This window comes from Penicillium alfredii (genome assembly GCF_028826965.1).
Source record: "Penicillium alfredii strain IBT 34128 chromosome Unknown utg000007l_segment0_segment0, whole genome shotgun sequence".
Classification (NCBI taxonomy): domain Eukaryota; kingdom Fungi; phylum Ascomycota; class Eurotiomycetes; order Eurotiales; family Aspergillaceae; genus Penicillium; species Penicillium alfredii.
In genome coordinates this window covers 3002711-3029836 of record NW_026622704.1, presented here as the reverse complement: position 1 = coordinate 3029836, position 27126 = coordinate 3002711, and the positions used below count along the sequence as shown (strand labels likewise).

The 27126-nt window shown below is 50.6% G+C and overlaps 11 protein-coding genes across 11 annotated transcripts; 6 read left to right on the top strand and 5 right to left on the bottom strand.

The window, feature by feature from the left end:
- Window positions 1-325: 325 nt before the first annotated feature.
- Window positions 326-2007, top strand: NUU61_005797 (DnaJ domain protein; the record flags this gene model as incomplete). The annotated part of the gene is made up of 5 exons (XM_056656379.1): window positions 326-431; window positions 488-531; window positions 594-687; window positions 740-1782; window positions 1837-2007. The coding sequence occupies 5 exons, from the start codon at window positions 326-328 to the stop codon at window positions 2005-2007; spliced, it is 1458 nt and encodes a 485-aa protein (XP_056511992.1).
- A 399-nt stretch (window positions 2008-2406) lies between these two features.
- NUU61_005796 (uncharacterized protein) lies at window positions 2407-3241 on the bottom strand (the record flags this gene model as incomplete). Its single annotated transcript, XM_056656378.1, has 2 exons — window positions 2407-2740; window positions 2808-3241. The coding sequence occupies 2 exons, from the start codon at window positions 3239-3241 to the stop codon at window positions 2407-2409; spliced, it is 768 nt and encodes a 255-aa protein (XP_056511991.1).
- A 953-nt stretch (window positions 3242-4194) lies between these two features.
- NUU61_005795 (histidine phosphatase family protein) lies at window positions 4195-5891 on the top strand (the record flags this gene model as incomplete). Its single annotated transcript, XM_056656377.1, has 3 exons — window positions 4195-4801; window positions 4858-4987; window positions 5048-5891. Coding segments are annotated over 3 exons (1581 nt in total), but the record flags the coding sequence as incomplete, so codon positions are not given.
- A 2170-nt stretch (window positions 5892-8061) lies between these two features.
- NUU61_005794 (uncharacterized protein) lies at window positions 8062-9453 on the top strand (the record flags this gene model as incomplete). Its single annotated transcript, XM_056656376.1, has 3 exons — window positions 8062-8340; window positions 8409-8995; window positions 9114-9453. 3 exons carry the CDS (start codon window positions 8062-8064, stop codon window positions 9451-9453), a joined length of 1206 nt encoding a protein of 401 aa, XP_056511989.1.
- A 631-nt stretch (window positions 9454-10084) lies between these two features.
- NUU61_005793 (uncharacterized protein) lies at window positions 10085-11886 on the bottom strand (the record flags this gene model as incomplete). The annotated part of the gene is given in 2 exon segments (XM_056656375.1): window positions 10085-10895; window positions 10907-11886. 2 exon segments carry the CDS (start codon window positions 11884-11886, stop codon window positions 10085-10087), a joined length of 1791 nt encoding a protein of 596 aa, XP_056511988.1.
- Window positions 11887-12331: 445 nt separating this feature from the next.
- On the bottom strand, window positions 12332-14211 carry NUU61_005792 (Y-family DNA polymerase; the record flags this gene model as incomplete). Its single annotated transcript, XM_056656374.1, has 2 exons — window positions 12332-14017; window positions 14074-14211. The coding sequence occupies 2 exons, from the start codon at window positions 14209-14211 to the stop codon at window positions 12332-12334; spliced, it is 1824 nt and encodes a 607-aa protein (XP_056511987.1).
- Window positions 14212-14394: 183 nt separating this feature from the next.
- On the top strand, window positions 14395-17322 carry NUU61_005791 (DNA damage response protein RcaA; the record flags this gene model as incomplete). The annotated part of the gene is made up of 9 exons (XM_056656373.1): window positions 14395-14431; window positions 14481-14543; window positions 14609-14688; window positions 14739-14887; window positions 14941-15959; window positions 16019-16697; window positions 16807-16924; window positions 16988-17098; window positions 17149-17322. Coding segments are annotated over 9 exons (2430 nt in total), but the record flags the coding sequence as incomplete, so codon positions are not given.
- A 928-nt stretch (window positions 17323-18250) lies between these two features.
- Window positions 18251-19972, top strand: NUU61_005790 (uncharacterized protein; the record flags this gene model as incomplete). The annotated part of the gene is made up of 1 exon (XM_056656372.1): window positions 18251-19972. One exon carries the CDS (start codon window positions 18251-18253, stop codon window positions 19970-19972), a length of 1722 nt encoding a protein of 573 aa, XP_056511985.1.
- Window positions 19973-20457: 485 nt separating this feature from the next.
- On the bottom strand, window positions 20458-21854 carry NUU61_005789 (glycosylphosphatidylinositol-alpha 1,4 mannosyltransferase I; the record flags this gene model as incomplete). The annotated part of the gene is made up of 3 exons (XM_056656371.1): window positions 20458-20646; window positions 20700-20807; window positions 20865-21854. The coding sequence occupies 3 exons, from the start codon at window positions 21852-21854 to the stop codon at window positions 20458-20460; spliced, it is 1287 nt and encodes a 428-aa protein (XP_056511984.1).
- A 1590-nt stretch (window positions 21855-23444) lies between these two features.
- NUU61_005788 (uncharacterized protein) lies at window positions 23445-23741 on the top strand (the record flags this gene model as incomplete). The annotated part of the gene is made up of 1 exon (XM_056656370.1): window positions 23445-23741. The coding sequence occupies one exon, from the start codon at window positions 23445-23447 to the stop codon at window positions 23739-23741; it is 297 nt and encodes a 98-aa protein (XP_056511983.1).
- Window positions 23742-26225: 2484 nt separating this feature from the next.
- NUU61_005787 (uncharacterized protein) lies at window positions 26226-26737 on the bottom strand (the record flags this gene model as incomplete). The annotated part of the gene is made up of 2 exons (XM_056656369.1): window positions 26226-26367; window positions 26421-26737. The coding sequence occupies 2 exons, from the start codon at window positions 26735-26737 to the stop codon at window positions 26226-26228; spliced, it is 459 nt and encodes a 152-aa protein (XP_056511982.1).
- Between the last annotated feature and the right edge of the window lie 389 nt (window positions 26738-27126).

The following is a 27126-nucleotide window of genomic DNA, read 5'->3' as shown; positions in this document are numbered from 1 at the left end:
AGAACCACGGTGGATGAGGCCAATGAGGACAAAGGGACAAAAAAAAAACTCTTTCCAAAATGAAGGAGAAGGCTAGAGAAAATGAAGAAAAAAGAAGAAGAAAAGGAGAATGGGGAGAAAGAGATGGAGTAAAAAAGGGGAAGAGAAAAAGTGAAATTAAAACGAAGCCCGGGCGTGTCCGTGCCCTCCACGTGACTCCCCGCCATGCCATGATATCAGTTGGCGCCTAAAAAAAATACCACATCTTCCCCTCGGTGATTGGGGACGTGGTCTTGTTCCTGCTACTCTCCAATTTATATTGTCCGAGAGGCTCTGTGTTGCAGCCATGGTTGCTGACACCACCTACTACGATGCCCTCGGTGTGCCGCCCACAGCCACTGAACTCGAGATCAAGAAAGCCTATCGAAAGCTCGCCATCGTCACTCACCCTGGTAGGATCTGCCCCGATGGCTACCCTTGTGAGATATATGCTGACATCTCACCTTAGACAAAAATCCTGGCGATGAAACCGCACATGAACGCTTCCAGGCAGTATGTGGGCTACCGTGCGATCCCACCGCTCTCCCGCTAATGATTTTGATTTTCTTTCCTAGATCGGCGAGGCTTACCAGGTTTTGAGCAATGAAGAGCTGCGAAAGCGCTATGATAAGTTTGGCAAAGAAGATGCGGTCCCCGGTGGTGGTTTTGGTACGTGGGCTTGTCTGCGCCTAAGAGATACTGTGGCTGACTCCCTCCACAGAGGACCCGGCCGAATTCTTCAGCATGATCTTTGGTGGCGAGGCTTTTGTGGACCTTATTGGCGAAATATCTCTTATGAAAGATCTGACCGCGACGATGGATATCACGATGCAACAGATGGAGGAGGAGGAACTGGCCGAGTCCGCCGAGCAGAAACTCCATGTCCATGATGAAGAGATGAAGGGTGCCGAGGCGGATGCTGCCCCGGCTACTGAATCGCACGCTGCCGCGGCAGCCTCCTCGGGCACTTCGGAGAAAGCTCATAAGCCGCCGGAGACGTCGCCCCAAGGCTCAGACACCAGTACGCCTCGACGGAATTTCGGTCAACAAACCTTGATGGACAGATCCGAGGAGGAAGCGCGGATGGAGGCAGCTGGCCTGTCACAAGAGGAGAAGGAGCTGCGCAAGAAAGAAAAGAAGAAGGGCTTGTCGAAGGAGCAGCAGGAGCGCCTGGTCGCATTCGAGGAGGAACGGAAGAAGGCCCGGGAGGAACGGGTCAACACGTTGGCAAACAAGCTGATCGACCGACTCAGTGTGTGGACGGAGACGGACAAAAACAAGGATGTTACGCACGCATTCGAGGAAAAAATCCGACTCGAAGTGGAGAATCTGAAGATGGAGTCGTTTGGCTTGGAGATTCTACATGCCGTCGGCGCGACCTATGTGCAGAAAGGCACATCGTTTCTCAAATCCCAGAAGTTCCTCGGTATCTCGGGCTTCTTTTCGCGGCTCAAGGACAAGGGCACACTGGCGAAGGAGACATGGACAACCATCTCTACGGCTATCGATGCGCAGATGACCATGGAAGAGATGGCCAAGCTGGAAGAGCGTGGTGGCGAGGATTGGACGGATGAAAAGAAGGCCGAGTACGAGAAGAAGGTCACAGGCAAGATTCTGGCGGCGGCATGGCGTGGAAGCAAATTTGAGATCCAAAGCGTCCTGCGTGAGGTTTGCGACCAGATCCTGAGCGACAAGCGCATCCGGCTTGAGAAGCGGGTTGAGCGTGCCCACGCACTGGTCATTGCGGGCAACATCTATGCCAAGGTATGTATTCCCACGGGATTGTTGAGAATTGATGTTCTAATACCTGCACCCTAGGCCGAACGTGATCCCGAGGAAGAAGGTGACTACATGGCCTTTGAACAGCTCATGGCTGAGGCCATGACCAAGAAGGGCAAGGATGACAAGAAAAAGAAGAAGGAAAAGCCTAAGCATGGCCACAGCTCCAGTGAAGATGTCCCGGAGCCGGAGGAAAAGACCTCGGCGTGATCCCTTGACTTGTGATATCCAAGCTGTATTCCTTCTTCTTTTTTTTTTTTCTTTTGCTGAGCTTGCCTTTATGTGGTATCGTTTTGGACATACACTTTGGTTCCCTGGTGTTTTCTTTTTTTCCCGTGCTCCTCAATTCTCCCCTCGACAATGATGAATTGTTGTGGCGCTGAGCATCATGTTCTTTGAGTGATAGATTGTCTCGTATACCTCAGTCTCCATTCCCTAAGCTTCCTGTAAACCAGATTCCCACGCGGCATATGACCCAATTCATATTGACATGGCATTATTATTAGACAAAAAATCCGATTAATTCCCAGTAAGTGTCCCATTCAAGGCCTCATGCCAGCCCTCTTCTTTCATGTCTCTCCCATAAATCGACAGTGTAGGTGCACCTCATTATGACCATGACTGGCCGACAGGCCGCTCATGAGCATGGTAGTGCTGGACGCTCTCGCCACTGAGCTCGGCACTGGCAATGGCCGAGGGCGAGGAAGTGCTATGTGCCTGGCTGTGTGGCTGATTATGCAAAGCCTCAGCATCATGAGTCGACAGCTCCGATGGAGCCACCGGAGTCGTACTCATAGGCACATCACGAGCAGGTGCACTGGCACTCTCATGCGGCACATCGGTAGCTTGAGGCTTTTTGAACGACTGATACCCCGCCAAATCCGACGCCAGCACACCACATAATGCCAGAATGGTCAAAACCAACAGCGTGAAGAAGACCAGCCTTGATAGAAGTCAGCGATTAGGCTCGGGCTGGTTGGGGGCGACAATGATGATACGAGTGTACGTACCAAAGGAGCACGGCGAACGCAATGATGGCATCCAAGTAATCAAACGAGTTGATATTGCCGTTGAGCATATTTGCGATGTCGGCGAAGGCGGCCAACCAAAACACAATTGTGACAAGGTAGATGGCTACGAAAATGGCCGCGAGTGTTTTGTTCAGCTTTGAGCTCACGACACCCTTCCGCGTAGAGAGCCATGGCAGCACCAGGCAGGCGATCATGGCCAGGATGGTCCAGCATGCAGCGAAAAGTATAAAGATGAGAATGGCCGGGGTGCTAGAGCGAATCTTTGGATACAGATAACTTCTGGCCGGATTCCAGGTGACGGTTTGGCGGGAACCCCAGAAAGTGGTGACATAGGCCGTGAGACCCAGTTCAACGATGGCGAAGACCAGCGCACTGCCCCAGAGGGCATAGAGGGCAAGATGAAGCGCCGGCATGGTGTGAAGGTCTGACGAGGATTCTGAGAGGGACCGGTCAAATAAATCAAGACCCAACGAGAATGACAGAGAGGACGACGCAGGGGCGAGGGTACCCTTGCGTTATATGGAGGGCCCACGTGTGAGATGTTGGATACATCCAAATCGTACCCGATGGATGTCCAGGCGGTATATCACTGCCGGCGAATCATCGTAGTGTAAGGCATTCATTTTGCTTGCGAACACGACTGGAGCCAGGCGCCAACCATTGTTGGTTTTGAATACGAGGAAGCATTTTTCCTGAAGAAAGTTGGGAGAGAAAAGTCGAGTGCAAATCGTCCATGTTAGCCCTGGTATGAGTGAGTCCCGTGACGGGACATTTTTATCGCGTCGTCAATCTCGCCGAGACGACAACCCTCCTTGCATCTCCCCGACTAGTGGCCACCCACAGCAACTATGATCAAGCTAGGATCAAGGATAAGAACGCTAATGGCGTATGTCGCAAAACCATCATGCGAGCTCTTCCGTCGGGTTCAATTTCTTTCCTGGGCTTCTGTTCCCACCGATCGGCATTCGCCTTGCCCCGGTGGGCCTTCCATAGCCTACGTCTTCCCAACGCAGGTTTCGCGAAATTTCCGACCCTCGCCCAGCACAGTCTCACTGATAGGGCTGCATTCATGACTCGCTTAACCTGGGCCAAGCAATTTTGCCCGAGGCTTGGCCGTGTCGATCCCACACCGATGTTGTAGACATAGTGGGTCATCCACTGCAACTTGACCACTTCTTTGAGGGCGGTCCGACCCTTCTGTCGCAGCTGCGGAGAACACAGCGCCCGAAGGAATTCCTCGCTGGAAGGAGAGCAGCCGATCCCCCTCTTCCCCTCGCACATTACCTAGCTATTATATATTGACCTCTCCCCGCACGAAACCAGCGGCCATCCACGCGTGTACTGGGCTTTGCCGTGAAAACTCACCATGCTGACTCTGATGTCTTCCACCGCGCTTGCCCTGTCGGTCCTACTGGGTGGACAGGCTGCGATGGCTGCCTCGAATTCGGCTGCCGCCGCGGGACCAACAGGAGCCACCTACGCCTCGGGATTTGACATGAAGACCAGTTGGGCCAATCTTAGCCCTTATGCCGACGCAGCGAGCTTCAATGTCTCTAAGGGCTTTCCTACCGAGTGCGAGCTGTCGCAGGTCCATGTCTTACACCGTCATGCGCAGCGGTATCCTACTGCATGGGCATTGGACGGGGGAGGCATGGAGAACTTTGCCCAGAAACTGGCCAACTATTCTAAGAAGCACCCCAGCAAGAAGATCGGCTCGGGTCCCCTCTCGTTCTTGAATCATTGGGTATATTTGTTAGGCGAGGAAACTCTCCTGCCGACGGGGGCAGCCACCGAGGCGGCCTCTGGTGCCGAGTTTTGGAGCCAGTACGGCCGTCTACTCTATCGTGTCCCTCATGGTGCTGCGGCGTGGAATTCATCGTTTAATGTGTATCCCAATGGCACAGCACGACCGAAGCCCACCTTCCGCAGCACCTCTTATCCTCGGATTTTGGAGAGCGCTCGTTGGTGGCTGAGTGAGTGCCTTTATTCGTGTTTCCTCACCAGACCAATGAACTGACTTTTCCCAAAGGCGGTTTCTTTGGAAACACAGGCGCCAATAGCTCATACTCACAGTACAACCTCGTCACCATGCCCGAAAGGGAGAAATTTAACAACACACTTTCCTCGACAGACTCTTGCCCCAACGGCGTTGGTCCTGGGTAGGTTCCTAACAAATAATATAACCGCCAGTTGAACGTCGCTAACGAACTTGTCCCCAGAGATGATGCGTCCGAGGTTTTCGCCAAGACCCTGGTCAAGAACGCCCGCAAGCGTCTATCTGCATTCCTGCCAGATGATCTTGAGCTGAACACTCACGATCTCATGGCCATGTTCAGCATGTGCCCATATGAAACTGCGGCTCTAGGCACCTCATCTTTTTGTTCACTGTTTACCGAGCAGGAATGGCGCGACTTTGAGTACTACGTTGACATCCAGTTCTACGGCAACTATGGCTTCGGGTCACCCAGCGGCCGCGCCCAGGGGATTGGCTACGTGCAAGAGCTGGCGGCACGTCTCCAGTCCCACTTGATCAAGAGCAGTGACAGCAGCATCAACTACACGTATGACAACAATGCCAAGCAGTTCCCACTGCACCAGCCGATGTACATGGACATGTCCCACGACGACATCATCGTCGCGGTGCTGACGGCACTGGGCTTGGATTATTTCAAGTACAGCTCGCATGGCATGCCAACGTCTGTAATTCACGCCCCTCGCCGGAACTTCAACCTAAATCAGCTCACTCCCTTTGGTGCGCGTCTGTTCTCGGAAGTTTGGACGTGTCCTAAAGGAGCGTCGTTTGAACACCTTCAGCCGCAGATGTACAAGAACCCAGATTTGTCTTCGAAATCTGGAACTACGGACTACATCCGGTTTGTGTTGAACAATGCCCCGGTGCCGCTGGATGGAGTGAATACCTGTGCTGGCTCAGTGAATGGGTTCTGTCCTCTGAAGAAGTTCCTCGACCAAGTGCCTCACCTGTCCAAGGAGGCCATGTACCAGCAGGCTTGCTTTGGTTCTTACAATATCACCAGCCAAGTTGGCAACGGGCAGCCCAAGAAGGCGTAAGCTTGTCATATGTACTTGACAAGCTTTTATTTCGTGGGACAGTCGCCTTCTGTGATCATTCACCTCCCTCTATTATTTCTTGTACGAATGTTCCTGAGTCAATGAGTATGGTATATTTAAACCGAGGATACTGCACCCGCGATAACATCTCGTATCGAAGTGTCTAGCGCACTATCAGTGGCAGAGGGCTTGTATTCGCAGACTTTAGAACAGGTAAAGGGATTGAATTCTTAGGGCCAGCAAAAAAGCAACTCGTCGCGTGCATCACAGCAGGCAGAATACCAACAGCCATAATTGTCCATAATATCTCTGAACGAAGAATCTCGCAGTATCTGTGTCGTAGTCAGAAATTTTTCAGGATTATAAACAAACACTTTTCTCATGGATGTGTACAACTGCGGGTTACAGCCAGGGGGGCCCAAAATATTTTATGCATAATGAAATTTCTTACTAATAATACTTTCTTTATCTATAGATCAACTCTATATAATATATTTAAAGATTAATAAACTTATATTAGATATACTATAAAAAACATAATTTAATTAACATATAAATAATACGTTAACTGGAAGATAACTCAGACCCTAGCTCAATGAGGGTAGCTTCTCGTAGTGGTCGGAATCGGGGTCCAAATAAGGGATCATGGAAATACTGTGAAGGTGCCATGATATAGTAGATATAGAATAAAAAAGATTAAAAAAAAAGATTTGTGTATAAAATTAGCCTAGATAATAAGGAATTCTTTGGGCCCCGGTCGATTAAGCGAGTCGACGGGGGCCCAAAAACTAGGTCAAATTTTGGGCCCCCTTAGCTGGGTGCCCCAGGGTTGACACCAAAAAGATAGTAGCCTTGCCAATGACACAACTCTGTAGATCAATTCTCGTGAAGTTTCTTTTCCCTTTTCCTTTCCGTTTTCCTTTTTGATCTGAAACATAAGTCCGAGAGACTGTATCCCTAATATAGGATGCTCCCAATACTAAACCATGCGGTCTCTCACAAGAGAAGTTCACTGGGAAGACCAATTAATGCCTTCAAGATTATTTATAGAATCAACCAAAAATCATTCAGTTCCAGCGTATATTGGAACAATACAAAATTTTTAAGTTAACCCCATACCTAGGCAGCTCCTGGAATAATGAACTTATGCCGTATATTCAAGGCAAATATCAACAATTTCTTTCTTTCTCGAGTAGTTTCTTATATGCGGTAGAGCAGTTGAACCGCCCAGCAAGGGCAGCCAAGAAGCCGCGCGGTTAACATGAGGGATGGCTTTGATAGCCTCATCAAAAGATATTCACCGTTGCTTCGCCATTTTCGCCAAGGGAACTTGACCAACAAACGAATATAGGAAAATGAAGCAGGCACTGGGCTATTCCGAAGACAACCCCAATCTGTATACATCCCGCAACCCCTCTGACCAACTCGACGGATGCTGTTGGCCCGGCATGCCCCAGCGATGTCATATCCGTCCCATGTGATGCTGATCCCGGATCGCCCGACCAACCGCGATGGCTCTAAAACCGGCGGCAGTGTTGATCCCCAGCAATTTTGTGCTCCGGCGGGGTTTATCTAGTGGAATGAGCTGGGGTTTCCCGAACTTCCATTGTTCGACTACAGTCGTACGATGTCGGCCAGCTCGACCCCGACCGATTTGCCGAGTATGCCAGGCCTTATGCTGCTGTTGTGCATGAAACGAGAAAACCATTCTAACAAATCATCCACTGAATGCTGGGCATAATTAGCTTGATGAACTGATAGTTTAGGCTGACATGCCACACCTCGGCTATGTTCTTCTTTAACCACTCTGGCGTTGTATGCCGCATACTCGATTTTGGTTTGGTATACACCATCTCTCAGTGCATTGTATGCATTACTTTGGTAAAACCCACTCTGCTCGATGGTTTACTCCTCGGTCCGCCTGTTCTTTGAGAGGGGTTCCCATTACATGAGGCATTTTTTATAGGCAATACTGGCTATATGGCTCCTCATTGACATATATTGTATACTGCGAGGCTAAATATCTTGTCCTAGGAGTGGGAATGGATGCATATAAACCACGTTATCATCCCAACATACCAGGAAATATATTCAGCTTCCAACTATTGATATATTCGAGGTTAGCAACTCTGACTTGACCATTGTCAAGATAACGTCGTCGAACATGCCTAGCTTTCTGGAAATCCTTCAGCTCAACAATCTCTCGCAAGTCTCGCTCCAGCAGTGCATCATCTCCATGCTAGCAGGGCTTGGTGCGTACCTAGTGCTGGCATTGTCATTACGTTTCCAACGGCAACGCAATCTACAAAAGAAATTTCCATATACAACCCGCGAGTCATTCAGTCGAATGACCGACCATGATGCCTGGGCAATCCAGAAGACCATCTCGCAGATGGAGTTCCCGTTCATCGTACTCAAATCACTCCAATTTGCCTTATTCCGAGTATGTCATAGCCTTTGCATTTTCTCACGCATATAATAAAACCCAGGCTGACGCATTTTGCGACGCAGACGTACGGTATTCCCACAATCTCCACGCTGCTACTTAAGACATCCCAGTTCTCGGATCCGGCAACCTCATTCAAGCGATATGCCGACACAGGAACCTTGATCGGCGAGTTCATGGCCTTTGAGCCACGTTCAGAGCGAGCGCAGACGGCAATTGCACGAACCAAGTTCCTGCATAAAGGTTACCGTGCCAGCGGAAAGATCTTGGAAGAGGATATGCTCTACACTTTGGGCCTGTTCGCTGCAGAGCCGATCCGGTTCGTTGGGCTGTACGAGTGGCGTGAAATGTCCGACATGGAGCGATGCGCGGTCGGAACCTATTGGAAAAGCCTCGGGGATGCGCTGAGCATCAGTTATGAAGTCCTACCCTCGGGGAAGACGGGATTTCGAGACGGTATCCACTGGCTGGAGGAGATGTGCGCCTGGAGTCAACAATACGAATCACAGCATATGAAGCCGCACCCACGCAACAAGGAGATCGCGGACAGGACCATCGACGTTCTAGTATACAATCTACCCGGGTTCATGAAGCCGCTGGGTGTATACTTTGTTTCGTACCTGATGGATGATCGCCTGCGCAGAGCAATGATGTATGTTCTCAGACATGATATTTGCGTAAACAAGGACTCATATGTTTTCTCCATCTAGGATAGACTCCCCACCGAGAGAGTTCCACTCCATGTTTTTTCTATTTTTCACGCTGCGCAGACTTTGCCTTCGATACTTGGCCCTGCCGCGCCCCAACCTTTTGCGCCTGGACGTCTTCACCGACAAACCCAACAAGCAAGGCCGTAACTTCGTTCTGGTGTACGAAGGCGCACCGTTCTATGTGCAGCCTACCCTCTGGAATCGCTGGGGGCCTATTGCGTGGTGCAAGTGGGTGCTCGGTCAGCCGCTGCCGGGCGACGAAGGGGAGAAGTACCACCCGCAAGGCTACTCCACGCCTAATTTGGGACCAAAATACTTTGAGGGGAAAGGTCGGAAGGACATGGAGGTTATAAAGGAGAGTCTTCGGGAACAGCGGACGGGCCGGTGTCCATTTCCGTGATATACTGACCCTCTGCGTGGAGGGATGTTAGTAGCTATCGGATGAACCGTGGGCTCTTCATATCGAGTGCAACAAGATTGGAAGGAGCAGAAGAGCAAGGTCTTTATTCACATTCAACATGATATTCAGCTGGATATAAAACTGGGCAGTCGTCGAACACGACATGATAAATTATATTGATGGCAAACATGTCAGGGAAATTAATTATCGTATTGTTCTTATTATTCTTCAACATATCAAAACATAAGAGAGCGTTCACGGCAAGAATCCAAAACAGTGTGTCAAACGCAGAGTAGCATGTCGGGTATCTATCGGAATGAAAAAAAAACCAGGGGGAAAATGTCCAAGTACATCACGACAGTCAACCTAGATGGTTAGGTATATCGATCTTTACCATCACCTTGGGTGACAGACTTGAGCAGAAAGGAAAGAAAGAAATCCGGGGCGGGTAGCAAGGTACAACTGGGGAAGGGCATGAGTGAGGGCAAGTGAGCGTAAGAAAAAAAAGTCTGTATCAGAACAGGTTGCAGGATGACCAGATCACAGAAATATAGGGGTATTTGGCAACATATACACAGATGACAAGTAGAGATTTCCTCTCGCCGGGAGATGGAAGCCAAAAAGTGGAGGACTATGCAGCCTGTTCCATGGCATCAGATGCCGGCTCACTCGAGGGAAACGTCGGAGGACATTCGGTGGACGGACTGAGCAATCCTTGTGTGCTCTCGTCGATTTCACCCAGTTCTTCCGGTGCCAGCACGCGCCCACCAAGCTCGATATCGTGGACATGGACATTATACTCTAGTGCCTTTTGCCCTTCTTTGATCAGCTCTTCTGTCCATCCCAGACAGCGCTTTAGGCTCTGGTTCATTTTCTGACTGTCCACCAGGAGCTCCTGGTGCCGCACAAGGTCAAGCATGAACCGCTTCTCATCGTGAACTCGGTGCTTCGCGTCGTGCTCGGCCAGCGAGTCTGGGCTCATGATACTCTCGTCTGCGACAGATTCCTCGTCGCTGAACTCGGTTAAGTCATCCTGCGAGCGAGTGGATGAGAGCTCGCTGGTACCCTCGTCTAATTCGCTGGTGACCGACAGTGCTGTGCCCGAGAAAGACCGGGTGGAGGGGGCCACGGACAGACGACCCGAGCGGCTTAGGCGTCGATATCGACGCAGCTCAGCATTCTGTTTCCGCATTTCTCGCTCCAGTGTGCGATTGATAGCAAGCAGAGACGAATTACTGATCTCCAGATCTAGAATTTTGCGCTCGGTTCGAGCATTGGCCGCCGCGTCACCACCGGGGCCTTCTGATTTTCCAGGACTAAGAGGCACAGATGACGGGGCATCGGTCGAAACAGAAACGGAAGATCCATTGCTGAAGATCCGGGGGCGAAGAGTGGGGATTTGGTCTGACATCACCGGCATACTGCCCTCGCCGTAGAAGGTGCTGGGAGAGACAATGATAGGGCTCGCATGGAGACTGTCCCGTAGCGGAGTACCGTGGTGTGTCGAGTCCATACTGGATGATCTGGCGTGTTGTGTAATCGAGGGGTGTGGTTTGTGAGGGAGTGTGCTTGGAGGCGAGCCATAGCGCTGCGGGAACCGATCCAATCCGGGATCAGGGTTGGGGCTGGATTGCAGCCGTGTGTCGACCGGTGGGGGGAAGCAGCATCCGAAAGTTTGGGGGATTTTAAGCGAGGCGAGGACGAAGGCACTGGTCTGCTGGCGGCCACGGGACGGGGAAGGCCCCCCGGGAGACCACCGGACCGGCGATTAGCAGCAGTTGTAGCAATGGAATCCTCCGCCGGTGATTGCTGTTCTTGGTTCCCGTCGGCATAGATAAAGCTCGAAGCAGGGGACATCTTCGCCTGGGGCTTGGGACGAGAGGTATCCGTCTCGGAGGAGTGGGAGGAGTGGGCATCGGAGGCATGGAAGAACATAGGAGACGAGGAAGGCACGTCAGAAAATGAGTTTGGACGCGAAAGCTGCGGCCCTTCTGCTGTCAGGATTTTGGCTCTCAAGCTTCTCGGCTGTTCTGGCTTGACGCCGCGAGCTGGGCTGCGTTCCGTTCGACGGCCCCCATTGTACCCAGGGCCGCCAGGGCCGGTGGTGGGCTGAGAATAGGGAGTCTGCGGCGAAGGGACTGGGGGAGTATTCGAGGGCGAGCATAGTAATCCATCCCGGCGCGTGTTGCGAGAGCCTGATCGAGGCGTAACGTTGGCACTAAGGAAGGTTGGAGGAATCGCGGGGATCTCGTCCTTGGAAGGGGTTGAATACGACTGGTCCGGATGGGCGAGGCGGCGGGCAACAGGCGGTCCTGGACTTGGACTGGCGAGCTTCGGCGTTAGAGGCGACTTGCTGGTCCGGTGAAAGGCCGCGCTGAGGGTTGGCGTGAATGGTTTGGCGAGATGGCCGTTGTTTTGTTTATCGGAGGTCATGGTTGCGGGGGAGTGGAGTGCAGATTATGACATTGCGAGTCTCTGCAGGCTGTCAGCATGGTGGTACTGATCAGCACAAAGACGAGACCGCGAGATTTCCAATGGCCTGATGGGCAGGAGAGAGAGAGAGAGAGAGAGAGAGAGAGGGTCTGCGGGTGAAGATCAACTGTCTGGAAAACATTGCCCCCCGAACGGGTTTAGGGCGGGTGTTCACCGCATCGAGGAATTCCAGGGACTACAATCATCGACAGAGACTTGTTTCCTCGGTATTAATTCGTAGTAGTTCGTAGTAGTTCGTGGCTCTTCCGTATTTATTGATTCATGAATTCATGTAGAAAGGAGCCTGGTTATTGGTTATGTTTATATCAAAGTACCCAGTATACCACAATACACTTGAAGCTCGAGCTCTTGTTTTTGTTTTTACTTTTACTTTCAAGTGTACATTTCAGCGGAAGAACAATCGTTTCTGTCGTGGATCCGTGCCTGAACCAGAGGGATGTGATGGAGTCTTTCGTTTCTGGGTCGGAGGTATCGAGGGCACGTCCTGCGATGCCCCTTGCACGGCTTCTCGGATGGTCTGTCGAGACAGGCAAAAGTCCACATGATCGTTAAAGGCACGATCATCTGCATCCTGGAGTCGAGCACAGATTGGGCATTCCCACTGCTCCAGGTGAGAAGAATTTGGCCCCGTGCTTGAGGTAATCTCGGGCTCGGAGGTGTCTGGTCCCCCTGCTGCTTCTTGACTCAACTGCTCCAAATCGTTCATTTCGTCTTGTACCTCCTGACGAGCAGCTGTTTCGAAAGCTTCCTCCGTACCGATCTCGCATTCCGCCTTCTCGTCGACAGTAGAACCGGTACTGGGTTTGGTCTGCGCCGCTAGACCAAAAAAGTTGATGTCCACTTTCTTGGTGCTGACAAGGTTCGTGCAGCGAAGACCCAGCAGTCGCAATTTCATACCCGGGATGTCTTTTTCCAACTTGACCAGCATCGGTAGGGCAAATGCATACAAGTCTTTTGCTTGAAATACGGCGCGCGGCGGTGCTGTCTGACGGGTGAGCACTTCGAAAGTATGGAGTTTGACTTTCAACACCAGCGTGCGACCTTTGAACTGGGTTCGTGCCAGGTCCTTTTCCAGCTCTTCTGCGGCCCATCGTAGTTTCGCACGAAGCTCCTCTTTATCCCCGATCTCGTGGAATGTAGCCTCGGTTCCGACACTTTTTCGCTCATAGTTCTCGACGGGCTCAATCTTTGTGCGTCCCAAGCCGAGATAGCACTGGGCCAGGAATTGGAATGCTTTTTCCCCAAACAGTTTGGCCAACAGCCCGCGCTGTGGGTAAATATCACCACAGACTTTGACGCCAATCGAGTCGAGTTCTCGCTCAAAGACGCGGCCCACGCCGTTCACGTTGCGGACCGGGAGTTCGCGCATGAACATCATGATAGTATCCCTTTCACTCGGGACTCTGAACTGACCATTCGGTTTGTTTTTATTTGATGCGATCTTCGCCAACTTCGCATTCGCTGCGATTCCAGCTGAGACAGATACCTTGGTATTCTCCAGGATCTGCTCGCGCATCCGTTGAACCGCCTCGTCGGGGTCGACATGGTTCTCTTCGCAAAAGGAAGTGATATTCAAGTACGCCTCATCAATGCTGGCACTCTCAAAAAGCGGATCATATTGAGCTAAGATGGCACGGATTTCCTTGGCCTTGGACGTATACTTTTCGTAGTTCTGAGGTAGGAGAACCAGCTGAGGGCAAAGCTTCTTGGCGACAAAGGATGCCATGCCGCTGCGGACCCCAAATTTTCTGGCTAGATAGTTACACGTCGTCAGTACACCTTTCCCCACGGCCATGGGCACGGTCTTGAGCTCTGGCCGGTCCAACTCCTCGACCGCCGCAAAGAATGCGTCGCAGTCAACATGGATGACATGCTGTGACAGGTCGCGGCTTAACTCAAGCTCCGCTAGATACTCGTCTGTTCGTCGAACATCAGGACTAAGGTCCAGTCGCTCTAGTCGAGCTTTTTCTTTGAGAATCCGCTCAATCTTGACAGTCAGGTTCCGATCGCGCTCTTGCTCGTGGTTGAAGAATTTAGACCCCTTAGAAGCGTTGTAGATAATCTCCGATACCTAGCAATTCAAAATCAGCCAGCGATGCTACTTCACTCGGAACCAGGCCCGCGCACCTTTTGCTGATCGACCGCGTCCTGGCCCGCCTTGGTTAAGGAGGGGCCAAGCAGCTGGTATTTCAGAGTGCCATAGTCCTCGCCACGTGCCGACTCCGATGACTGGTCATCCGCAGGCAGTTGGCCGGAGGACTCCATTTTCCAGGTCCATTGGAGAGGATCTTATGCGCGAGTTGAGAGAATCGTGGCCTAATTATTCACAGCCGTCGAGTCGAAACGCCGGGTCACGTGGACACGCGTTTCCATTTCACGTGTTCCAACCCTCAACTTGCACGCCTCTCATCTTCAACGCAACCAACTCAGACATGCGGGCGGCTCCTCATGTGGATTCTTGAGTCAACAGGGGACTTTCTGGATGGTGAGTTATCAACGTTAAGGAAACCTGGGAGTGTCTGACGAAGCCAAAGGGAAGCGGGTGTGGCTGCGTCCCGGCAAGAAGTACTTATTTGGTCGAATCCGGCAAGATGGAGGTGTGTCTAGTTCTATGTGAACCCGAATACTTTTTGGGCCATTGAAACTGACTTGTGAATGGTAGTTCGCCACGCGATTCAGCACACTTCGATATCACGCAAGCATATGATCATCGAAGTCTCCCCCGTCAAACCCCGCGATGGAGTACGCTGCCGATTCGACGTGGATTGATTCATTGCTGACCAGAAAAACAGACTCGTACCCATGCCAGATCCGAGGTTTCTGTGACTGATCTAGACTCGAAGTGCGGGACCTTCGTTAACAGCGAACAAATTCAAGGACAATGCAAACTGGCGGGCGACGAACACAGTATCAATCTAGGCCGCTATCAACATGCTTTGCGGTTTGTCACTCCACGTGGGTTGCGTTGATACTCAACTGACGTTATTGGATCAGTATCCACTGGGAGCCGGTTGTACTTAGTTTCTCGTTCTCTTCCAAGGAGATGAAGACAGAGGACCCTCTTGCCCGTGTCTGCTCTCGACTCGAGGACCTCGATATCAAGACGATAATCCCTTATATTGTCGGCCAAACCACCCATGTCGTCCAAAGCAAGCGTAATACGGCCAAGGGCCTGCAAGCACTGATCAACGGCAAATACATTGTCCAGGACTCCTACATTGATGCACTTGTCTATGCGGCCACCCCAGGTGACCTGGAGAATTTTGAATCGTTATCACCTCTCGAGACCGATTTCGATGCCGCGTGGCCAGACCCTACGGAACACCTTCCACCCGCCGGCAAGGAACCTATCAATCGCCCCGCCGCAGCGTTTGCCCCGAATCCGGGGCGTATCAACATCTTCGAGGAATATACTTTCGTTTTCGGGGACACAGCACAATTCAAAAACCTTCAGGCACCGATCACCAATGGCCAGGGAAAGGCGCTCTTCTATCAAGTGGAAGACGGAGTGACCACCGCCGCTGAGTTAGTACAGTTCATGAGGAACGCAACAGGACCCAAAGGGATGGGCAGTGATCGAGAAGGACATGGAGGTGTGGTTCTTGTGCGGTTTCGATCCAAGGGTCGATACGAGCCATGGTCTATCGAGGTTGGCAATGAAGTCGCCTTGATGACAGACCAACGTGTGATTGAGCAGAGAGAATTCCTTGACGCCATCCTGGAGAGTGACGCTTCTCCCCTCTGTCGCCCGCTTCCCAGCGAGGACAGACCAAGTCAGGTCTCTATCTCAGCACCAGCACCCGAGCCATCACAAGCCTCGAGAAGTAGCGATCCCGGCCGTCCGTCCACCTCGCCGCAGCCTGAATTCACCCAGGCGCCCACAGCACGCGCGAAGGGTCCTCGAGTTCGCAGCTTTGTGAGTAAGATGAAAACATTTGATGATGGCTTTGACATGGAGTCTGTGCCGATATATACTTCAGCTGAAGATGAGGGTCCCACCAATGCCCCCCAAGGTATGGACCTTGGACCTCAGGACCCCCGCAACTGAGCCAACATCTGAGTCCGGTGCAAGAACAAGCGGAAGAAGATGCCGTGTCAAGTCTGCTGCCGGGAGCACGGGCCATGAAGCGACGCCGTGCGGAGATGACCCAGCACCGCCCGGATGCTGATCCCACACCCGCAGAACCGGAGGCTGCTCCAAAACGCAAGCGGCCCAAGCTAGATGTTTTGGAAGCCGCGCGCAAGCACCGTGAAGAGGAAGAACAACAGCGACAAGTGGAAGAAGATCCTCACGCTTCCTCCGCCGACATCGACGTCGGACAGTTGAAAAACCTGGCCATCGTGGAAGAAATGGAAATTCCAGTCCGAAACTCGCCGGTCCATATTGATGGTAGTTCTGGCCGATGGGATGAAAAATGGAATGGCCGCAAGAATTTCAAGCGCTTTTGTCGAAAAGGTGAACCGCAATATGCCCGGCAGCGCGTGCAGACCGTGATTGTCCCGTTGGAGGAGACCACCCGCAAGGACTTCGGGATCGGAGACCACTACTGGACCAGTGAAAAATCCCCCGATACCAGCCAGCCCGCCGATCGAGGCCACAGTCGCGATGAGGCAACCCCATCGCAGCCTGCCGCATCCCCGGATCCGACCCCGGATCCGCGCCCGGCTCCGACGCGTCAGAAACGGCCACGCGAGGTACGCGATTCCGACAGTGAGGATGAGCTCCGCTTCCGATTCAGGCGCAGGCGCTAGTATGTTGATGTGTATGTGGCGTTTGTACATTCAAGTCTGCATTTCTTCCATCGATACCCGAATTCCATTGTCCACTTTTTCGAATGTCATCTGCATCGACATTTATAGCGCACTGTCTCACCGGTCCTTGAATATTCGATCCCCCATATTAGCAGACATCATGGGCATCATCCACATCATCATGTTCCAAATGAAGGCAGACGCCGATCCCGTCAAGCTGCAGGAGGTAAGTGATCATCCTGGAGGATCGGGATGTACATGGCCTGGGAGATCACCGACGTTTCTGTAGTTCTGCAACACCATCCTCGGCCTGAAAGACCGATGCCGTAAACCCAATACACAGCAGCCATATATCCAGACCCTACGAGGCGGAGAGGATATCAGCCCGGAAAACATCCAGGTACGCAACCAATTCCATTCGACGTCAAGTCCCACTGACTGAGAGAACAGTACGGCATCACGCATGTCTTCATGATGGAATTCACTAATGACGAGGACTGGCTGTATTTCTTGCACCAGGATCCGATCCACCTCGAGCTGAAACAAGCCGGCACAGTCGTTAAACCCCAGGAAGTGGATATTCGGATCGGAGTAAAAAAGGGCATCTTGTCTCATTTTCACTGGAGTAGTTGTATTTATTTAGATAGTGTCGTATATAAAAGAGTTCTGCATATCATAACACACCTCGTTTTATTGCTTGATATAATTAGACTAAAATCATTTTCCTTCTTTGTTTATTCAAAATTGGAAGAAACCTACAAATTCTGTTATATCCATGACTGGGACGCTGAATGCCTCATCCTCAAAGACGACATGATACAGTCAAGATGGGCTGAGGTGTCTCCCGAGGTCTGTTTCTAAGCCTGCATAATCAATAGCCTTGGAGTGGTGGATCCGATGGATCATAATCCAAACAAACTACCGCGGTCAATTTGATAGAGCGAAAATGAAGGGAAAAAAATTGAAATCAAAGGAAATCCAAAGCAGTAAAGAGCATCGGATCGTGTAGATCTAGGGGAGTTGTGCAGACTGTCTCCCCTCTTTCTTTTCTCCCTTCACTTCTGCCGTTTACCATCTCCATTTCTTCCCTCTCTTCTCCCCATCATCCTTCACTCCTTTTCTCTCTTCCTCTCTCTCTCTCTCTTGGAATTCTTTCTGCCAATCAGTTATCCCCTCTCCAGATATTTCTCCCTATCAATCCTTTGTCTCGCCTCATTCACCGCTGCCCAACAGCCTGATCACCTTATGCTCCCCCTCCCGACTGTCCCCACGATACGCAATTCGGTCATCGGCATGGGCCGAGTGGAGGGTCATTGATACTTACTGGTCCTTTTCTGTGGCCTAAACCCGCTCCCCAGAGGCTGTGCGCATCGCCGGCACATCATACCAACAGCAAGTGTTGTGCTGGCCGTCCTTCGTTTGTCTTCATACTGACTGTGTCGCATGGGCAGTCAACCCTTTATTGCGCCTCTCTTTCTCGAGTCTCCTCGGGGTTTTAACCCTCCGCGAAACTTCATTTAAGGGGTTCCCTTCCCTCCTTATCGTGGTCCCCATGATCTCCACCATCCCCCCACCCCGGCCCGTGTCGGTCAATTCCTTGGCCAGAACCTCGATCCCAGGCGCTACGACAACCGGCCAAAAGACCAACCGCATCACCAGTGCGGAAGTTTCATGCCATGACAACTCTCTGTCCTCAGTTTCAACCGTAACCCAGAATCTGTCTTCGATATCTCCGGCATCACCCGTATCCGCATCTACAAATTTACAACCGCCACGTCGCGCAACATCACCTTTTGCCAATTTGCCAATCGAAATCCATGAAGTAATCCTTGATCACCTCTTCGGCGAACGGGTTTCAGCGTTTATCACCACGACGACGGGCAAATCATCGAGCCAGAGCTGGAACAAGGCCCTTCGTCACCCGCGGCGCAAAGCGCTGTCGAATTTGGCCTTGATCTCGCGTGTGTGGACGCCTCTGGTTCAAAGCCGTATCTACCGACACATCAAGGTCAAAGGGACCACGGAAGGATTGGCAGAATGCGCCGAGTGGTTCTCAGAGCACCCACATCTCACCAACCATGTCCGTCACATCGAAGTTTGGATTCCTGTCTGGGGGAGCCGAGCGAGTCGACCACCCCCACGCCAGCCTCGAGGACGACGGTTGGATGCAACAGATACCAGGAATGTTGATGCGATTATGGCGACGCTGTGGGCTCATTCAGACCCCTCTCACGGCAACGACATCCATTATCACTGTGCCACGCACAATGCCACCTTAGACGAGATCTTTCAACTCATCCAGATCTTCTTCTCGGCAGCTCGGGTGCTGACCCTTGAAGGAGGACATTGCAAGAACCCACCGATGGTCCAACACTTCCGGAACCACTCGAATACCCTCGTCGGGCGACAGCGCCTCTCGGTCCTGCCGAACATCCAGACTCTGGTGATGCGAGGGTCTTGGAACCTGATGCGAGACTCGGGACACTGGTACAATTTGGCACGAGCGCTACCGGCACTGCGAGAGTGGCACTGTGGCTATGCTCAGCCTCAGCCTGAAGTCTACTTCACCATGTCCCAGATCCTAGTGCGGCCGCCGCGCTCGGTACGTCACGTCAACTTGAGCCTGGAAGGATTTTACAACAACAAGGACACTCTGAAAGGATTGTTTGGCACACGAACGATGCTTCCACCCATCTGTCAGTTGTTGGGTGAGCTTGCACCGCGTTTGGAGTCCTTGGCCTTTACTGGCAAGATCTGTGCCACGTTCTTCCAAGCGCTTCAATACCAGATTGCTAACTCGCCAACCCGGATGCGCCTAAAATCACTGGATCTTGTAGTCAAGACCTGCTGCGCCGGCAAAGGCCTGCAATCTGGCCAACTGCCATTCACCTTGAGCTCAGAGCTGTCGGGCATCACTAACATGGGTTTCATCTACGCGTTTGAGAAAATGGTGATTGGGGCTGTGCAGTGTCTGTCGGGGCTCCCTGCCCTGGATTATCTGCGCATCCGCTTCATCGACCTGGATTCGCCATGCCCGTTACTCAACCCATACTTCCAACTCATCGGCGATCAGTGCGCGGGCTTGTGGAGCTATCCTATTCTTGACGCTCTGCGGATCAACCGACCGGAGGCCCACTTTGTTGAGTTGGCCGATGGCATCTACCCACAGTATGGGCCCAACCAGCAGATCGTGGGCGCAGTGTACCCCCGTGCCCGACCCCGAAGTATCCAGGCGTGCATGTACAAGATTATCGCCGATGCGTCCAAGTCTTAGTATTGTTCTTCGAAGATTTTATCTGTCCTGCGTGCTGTCGCCATTTAGCCCAATACCCCATTTCCTTTTATCTCTTTGTCCCTTGTTATTTTCATATTCATTTTTTTTTTTTTCCCCTTGCCATGCCTGAAACAAAAAACAACAATTTCATGGATATTTGCTTCAAACACGCCCCGACTTGTCAATCTTCAGTCTTATGGGTCTTTAACTTAATCCAAGCAGGAACCTGTGCCCACCCAAACAACCATGTTAGTTCCAACTCTGATCTATCCCCAAGAAGCCTTGAAGCAAACTATGTTCGATTTCCGTGTTTCCTCTCGCTGACAGAGTCAAAACTGGAGATCGCGGAAGGATTTACATGTTCGATGACAGAACAACGTGGGGGTTTTATCATGCAGCCAACTAAAATGGATCAACGGATTGAGCAAGACAATTGAATTAGTTCCAGGAATAGTGTACATGGTAGGAACGCTTAGCGCTCCCAGCTAGATCTTTGCCGAGGGCTTAATACTCCCACCGGCATTAATGGTAGCATCATCGCCTCCATCCTGGATAATGATGCCCAGGATCCAAATGTTCACGGCGAAGAAAAACAAGGCCGCAAGGAACAAGCCCGGGACGAAGGCGGAGCGACCCAAGAACTCAAGGTTATAGCCTTGATGAAGCCAAAGAGCCTATCATACGCAGTCAGAGATAGATAAAGAAAGAGAACACCGAGGAAACATACCTGCCCAAGGACCCAGAGACCGGCAGCCGAAATCCCCAAAGCTGGCCTCCGGATGAACGAAGACGAAGGAAGGTAGAATGGAAGGAGGACCAGATACCATAGGAAATACTAGACAAGTGAGCTACGATCCAGCGCGCAACGATAGGCCAAAGTCGAAGAGCATACCTGGCTTGTACAGACTTTATTGAACGTCACAAAGGCAAAAGTTTGGGCGAGCATTGCGGTGGTCAAGCTCTTCTTTGCCAGCACGAGCGGGAGCAGGACAACGACCAACAGCAATTGAGGGAGAAATGCGAGTGCCTCGAAATGCGAGTTCGCACCGCCGGCGGCAGACAGATAGAGCAGGGTGCTGTAGGGAGAGAAGTTGTGGCGGTGGTCGATGCGGGTGAGATGGTGGAAGAAGGTATATTGGAGGAAGGGCTCGCCGTACTGGAAGTACATGAGGAGATTGAGCGCGATAAAAGAGGCCAGGGCCGAGACCGTGAGCTTCACGCGCGACGGGGTGAGAAAAGCGACAGCGCGTGAGGTGAGACTGGATTGCTGGACGGGCGCAGCAACTCCATCGCACTGGGCATCCCACCACCACAGAATTGATACGCCATAGATGAAAGGATAGATCTTGAAATGGACGGCCAGGCCGAGGATCGCGCCGGCCAGCACCGCACGTCGGGTCAGGGAGGCCCACACCAGCGCAGCGACCAGCACACCAAGCAGGCCCTCGGCACTGCCGCGGGTGCTGATGTTAGCGACCATGGGGTTCCACAGCCACACGACGGCGACATAGCGCAGCGCTTTCTCCATGGGGAAAGAGTAGCACCGGCGCAATAACTGCACGACCAGCCATCCAGCCAGCACATCAGAAAGCGCAAATAGAGCCTTTCCAAAAGCAAAGGCCACCGATGCCCAGGGGGCAGCACCCTCCCAGGCCGTCGGGAGGAGCATCCAAGCCAGGAGGGGCGTGTAGCGATACGTGTCGCGCGCATAAGGCGACTCACCGCGAGCGACATAACGCGCGGCATCGGTGAAAACCATATAGTCAATGTCGGTGTATTTCACAGCCGAATGGGCATCCTGCCAGCCTCCGTACAGAAGGAGAACAAGACGCAGCGTGGTGGCTGCGAGGAAGACCCGCGGCGCCGAGTCAAAGAGCGCCATGTCCGGCTGCAATGGATTCAGAGACCGAAGAATCCAAGAACCACTGGTGTTCTATAACGCAGCTCGCTCATTGGCTTTGGGGATTTTCTTTCGCGGATCAATCGAAGTAAACATGTCATGATGTTCGCTGCGAGCTGACATCGCAACGCCAAGAGCCCGCCAAACTCGATTGGGAAGGTTCAAGATTCGACTCGGTCGTGCCTCGCTGGGTCTTTACTATTTATAATATATCTTCTGGAATATACAACGTAACTTGAAAAGAAGAGAATGTGGTGGGAATACGGGGGGTCGTCAGAAATCCAGGGGATGAATTAGCTAAGGGGGACTTTGTACGCATAAATCTCTCCAAACACTGGCCACAAAGTGTTTATGCCCCAATCCAGAAAAATCAGATAAATCAGATACAATCGGAACTCACTAATATATGAATTCATGACAGCAAGCACGAATTCATGCAATTCCAATATCAAGTGGGGTGTTGGGCCCTCACGGCAGCCTCCGACGGATCCTCGACCCGATTTAATGTGTCATGAAATAGGCATCCATGGATACTGGCAGTGGAATAGAAATATCTAGTATAGGTACGATTAGATAACATCGCCGTATCCTCAATCAGAGCCGGGAGTTTCCAACCTGGGATTTTATAGAACGTCCTTTGCCAATCGCTATCTAGTACGAAAGCAATCCACGGATATATTGATCCTTTGTCTAGTTACCAGTTTGGCCTTAAAAAATAGCTAAAATAAATTTCGTCTCTTAACTTTTATCTTTACGCCCTTCCCCATTACTGAGACAATGCGAAAGGGAGTATCCAAAACCTTCTCAGAAGAACTTAACCCCCTCTCTTACGACATTTAAACAAAGACACAGTGGACAGAGATCTGTTACGGTCATTTATTACCGCAATCCCAGCAGAATATTATGGCCCGGGTTCGTGATCATCGTCCGCGTGAAATTTCCTTTTCCAGGCCACTCGTTTCCTGTTGGGTCTACCGGATTCTTTTTCTTGGACCTTGTCTAGTGGGTTTATCTTCTACTCCCCGCGGAGTCCCATCTTTTCCGCGGGTCTTATTGATATTGCTTTAGTACAATACCAACAGTATAGGGTTTGTACCTGGGGAAACAAGTTCATGACGAGCCAGACCTCAATGTCAGTAAGTGATCTTATAGGGAACCTGAATCATTGTTCTACAACGAAACAAATGAAGGACACGACAACTTAGCAGGGGATCGGGTCAATCAACATCATGTATCAGGAAAATATCCTTGGGCGGGATAATTCGGAGACTCCGGGAGGAAGAACCGGACGTCGCCGAGCCCTAGCATGAGCCATTCCCTTCCGCGTTGAATGACTGCATCCGTGCTGTTCGTATGACGGCTACTGGATAGCATTTGCGCTGATCTCCAACGCGGACATTTCTAATCCCACCAAAGAAAACAGCAATGACAACTCTCCATCTGAAGCATTCATGGGGCTATTCCTAATGGTCAGTCAAACTATTCATACCTGACCCATGAAAAAAAAAAAACACTTGGAGGCATCTTTCATTCTAACCTATAGACCAGGCCTGGTTCATCTTTACCACGATCATGCTCTTGTGCATCCTCAAGTCCTCAACCGCACTATTTCTTCTGTTCTTTTTCTTGGACGTGAATTACCTCCTCCTCGGCATTGCTCACCTTCACGCCGAATCGACCGGCACTATCAATATCTCCGTTCAAAAAGCCGGTGGATTTTGGGGGATTCTGGCCGCGCTGGCGGCCTGGTACAATGCGTTTGCGGGCATCGCCGACCCGGGCAACAGTTTCTTTGCAATTCCCGTGGGCCACTTTTCTTGGTCCCCGACGCGTATGCACCGGATCAAAAGTACCCAAGAAGTGGTGTAGATGTCTGCCAAAAGGAAAATATGGGTGATCATATTTCCCTCTCTATATGTCCGTTGTCCTCCACGACAACTATTGATTCCCAATGAACACCTAGTTATCGATCTGATTTGATGCTGGTCTATCGGGTTTGTTTGAGGTTGTAGATATAGAGAGTAGTCGAAAATTCGAAGTCGAAAATTGCTCGGCCATCCAAATCGGTACAACATCCTGGTTGCAGGAGACTCCATGCTGCAGTTATGGGGGTGGCTGGATAACAAATGATACCCTTGGGTACATATTGTTAGAGTTCAGCATGAGATATTCCCTCCATCTCTTCTACGGTCGGAAGAGGTTTCCCCCGCAGACGATTGGGTTTTGGAGGAATTTCGGGATAGGGGCTTCTCATATTCCAGGGACACTTAGCATTCCAGTGTCGGTTCTATCGATGAAATTAGAAAAATCTATCTGGATCAAATAGATTCAAGGTTCATACCACTGCATGCCACTGATAATTTGATGGATTGCGAACGGCAAGTCCCGAGCAATCATCAGCTGCTTGGTGGACATCATAGAAGTCGTAAATTTCGTCTTCGCGCCGACGCCTCGCGAGGATTAATTCGTAACTGGAATTTCAGATTTGAAGTCAGTCTACCGACAGGATATTCAGCCTAGAGTCCTAAGATACTCACCCATGCTCTGTCATAGTATGGTCACCAATAGTATCACAGTGGCTGCGGCCATATTAGTACACTCCTAGGAATAGCGCCGGGAGGGTATCCTACATCATTTCATGAAAAAGTAGGACCCAAAGCCTAAGCTGCCACTCCGAAATTCTGGGACTGGGTGGGAAATCGTCACAGTCGGTCAAAACGTTTTCAAACATCCAAAAAAACCAGAAATTCTTGTCGCAAATATGTATCACGCAATCTCCTTCTCTCATCCATTTCTGTGAAGAGAATAACTGACAGACAAATCAAAAGGAAAAAAAGAAAAAGGAGTTACAGTGAGCCAATGATACATTGAAAAGAACCTGGATTACTATAATTAGTTTTAGTATTAGTACGGCGTTTACGTGGAGGGGTTGAACGCAAATCGTGGGCGTTAACAAGCAACCTATGATATAAATATAAATAGTCTCCCAGCTTTCAGCACTCCAATATGCTGAAAGTCTTGTACTTTGAATGACTGAACAGAGTATACCATGGAAATTCTTCTATCCTTTCTTGGCTATTTTCAAATAGCCCTTTTTCCTACTGATTTTCTTTCTAAGGCACTTTTAGAGATCTCGAACAGCCTATGTAGAAAGACATCTTCGTGTATTAGCGAAGTTCCTACAAATAATTTAGCTGGCAGCTCTACAATAATTATATATCGGTGAAGCCTGTCTGCTAATGCTCCAGAGCTCCAGCCACCTGGTCAAGCGCGTGAGAGTGGCCCGTGACAATAGCTGTACAATTGTGCCTTTTTAGTTTTGCACATTCCTGAACAATGGACTACACATTCTCTAAAGCAGTCTGTCTGAGCGCAGGTTGACGAATTCGTTGGTCAAGCGCGCCCTAAAAGCCCATGCAAATGGTGGGAACAGTACTAAACAATGGAATATAACAGGGACCAAAATGTTAGGAGTATGGAGCGTTTACATCTTACGACTGTAGGGCCATAAAAAGTCCGGCAACCCAACGGCAGCATCCCGGATAGCACGCTCGTAGAATTGACGCTAGCATGTCTAATTATCGGCATCAGCTAGTGACCAGGTCCAGCCTAGAGCCTCATCGTTCTTCGCACATATTACATTCACCACAGACCTGCAGCCAGACTCGGAGCAGGTTAAATTTATTAGAACATCGAATCAAGTCAAATTAATAGAAACCATTGACATTAACAAAAATGAATCAACAAGGATGAATGCAAAATTAAAAAAGGGAGAGAGAGAGAGCGAAAGGGAGACTGAAAGAGAGACTGAAAGAGAGACTGAAAGAGAGAGAGAGAGAAGGGAGGGGAATAGAGAGACAACGCACCTGAATAACACTTGGTTGCACATTATTGACGCTCCACAAAGTCAAAAGCGCGTAGTATGATATCCTTCTGTGGGAAAAGCATAGCCTCATCCATCTTTTCTATATCCCTTCGCTTCGCCCACCAAATTTTTCGGCAGTCGGCCGCATTGAGTATTACCTCTTTCTTTGTGAACAGTTCCTCAGGTTTTTTGCTCTCATGCACATCCGCAATGAATGTATACTTGTCCACTTGCCGGTTTCCTTCCAGCCACTTGTCATAAAAACAGTTGATGAAAGCAGAGATATGCAGTTGGGTCTTCTCACGAAACTTACGAGCAACACAATCCAAAATGGGGTTGTCACTCTGCCCTATAGCCTAACCAGGGTATTCCCAGATGTTTCCGTGGCTGTCGCCCTTCGACCCTGCAACCAGGAACACGTGATCCTTTCCAGGTGCAAAGATAATAACCCTAACTTCCAAGTCTGACTGTATGTTTGATCGGGGAACTTAAAATGGTTCGAGGTATTCAGAGACGTGAAAAGTTGACAATTCTTCTTCAAGTTTAGTCATTCGATCCGCGAGACTTCGTATTTGATTATCTGGGTCTTCAATGTATTTGCAACGCTTATGGTCCCAGAGTAGAGCAATCCTATAAGAATGTTAGAGCTGGTGTTACATATGCTAGTCCTGGTTCGAACTTACACAAAATTAGCACAGCTGTAGTGATGTTCTTCGAGGAAACATACGCGAGACGCGAGACTTTCGAGGTCCGGGCACCAAGACGTGACTGGAAATTCAATGGCAGTGATACCTTTTTCGCGTGGAATTCCTGTGATCCACTTTGGTGGGACATTTATCTCCCGGCTCACACTCGTCGAGCCCCCGGTAGGATGTGAATAGGTAATTACCCAATGATAGCCACAATCCTCCTCATGCATACACCAAGCCTCAATGGACTTGATACGGATGTCATCGCCACGACGGGCCGCACGATCAAAGGCAAGATCAAAGGCGTCCATTTCGCTATGCAAAGTTGTTTGTGGATGAGTACGGAAATTGGCTTGATTGTTGACTTGTTTATACTATATCTGAGTCAGTACAGGGAACTTCCAACTTGTGAACCATTATTAGTTGACGTCGAGGTTATATCAAAATATGAGGGCCTCCAATGGTTCCCTATCGGGCAGGATAAGCTTTGACTACTTACTTTGGACTGTAGTTTCACGAGCTCTTCAGAGTCAGGAAGCACGATAATTTCTTCTTGGAGTTCGATATCGGGTCCCCACAACCATGTAGGCGAGTAACAGCGCTCTCTGTCTGAACCTCGGAGCTTGGATAGAAGGTCTTTTATCTTGCGAAGTAAGGACAAGTTAAGGCACGCCATATACGGATTGCACTGAGTATATGG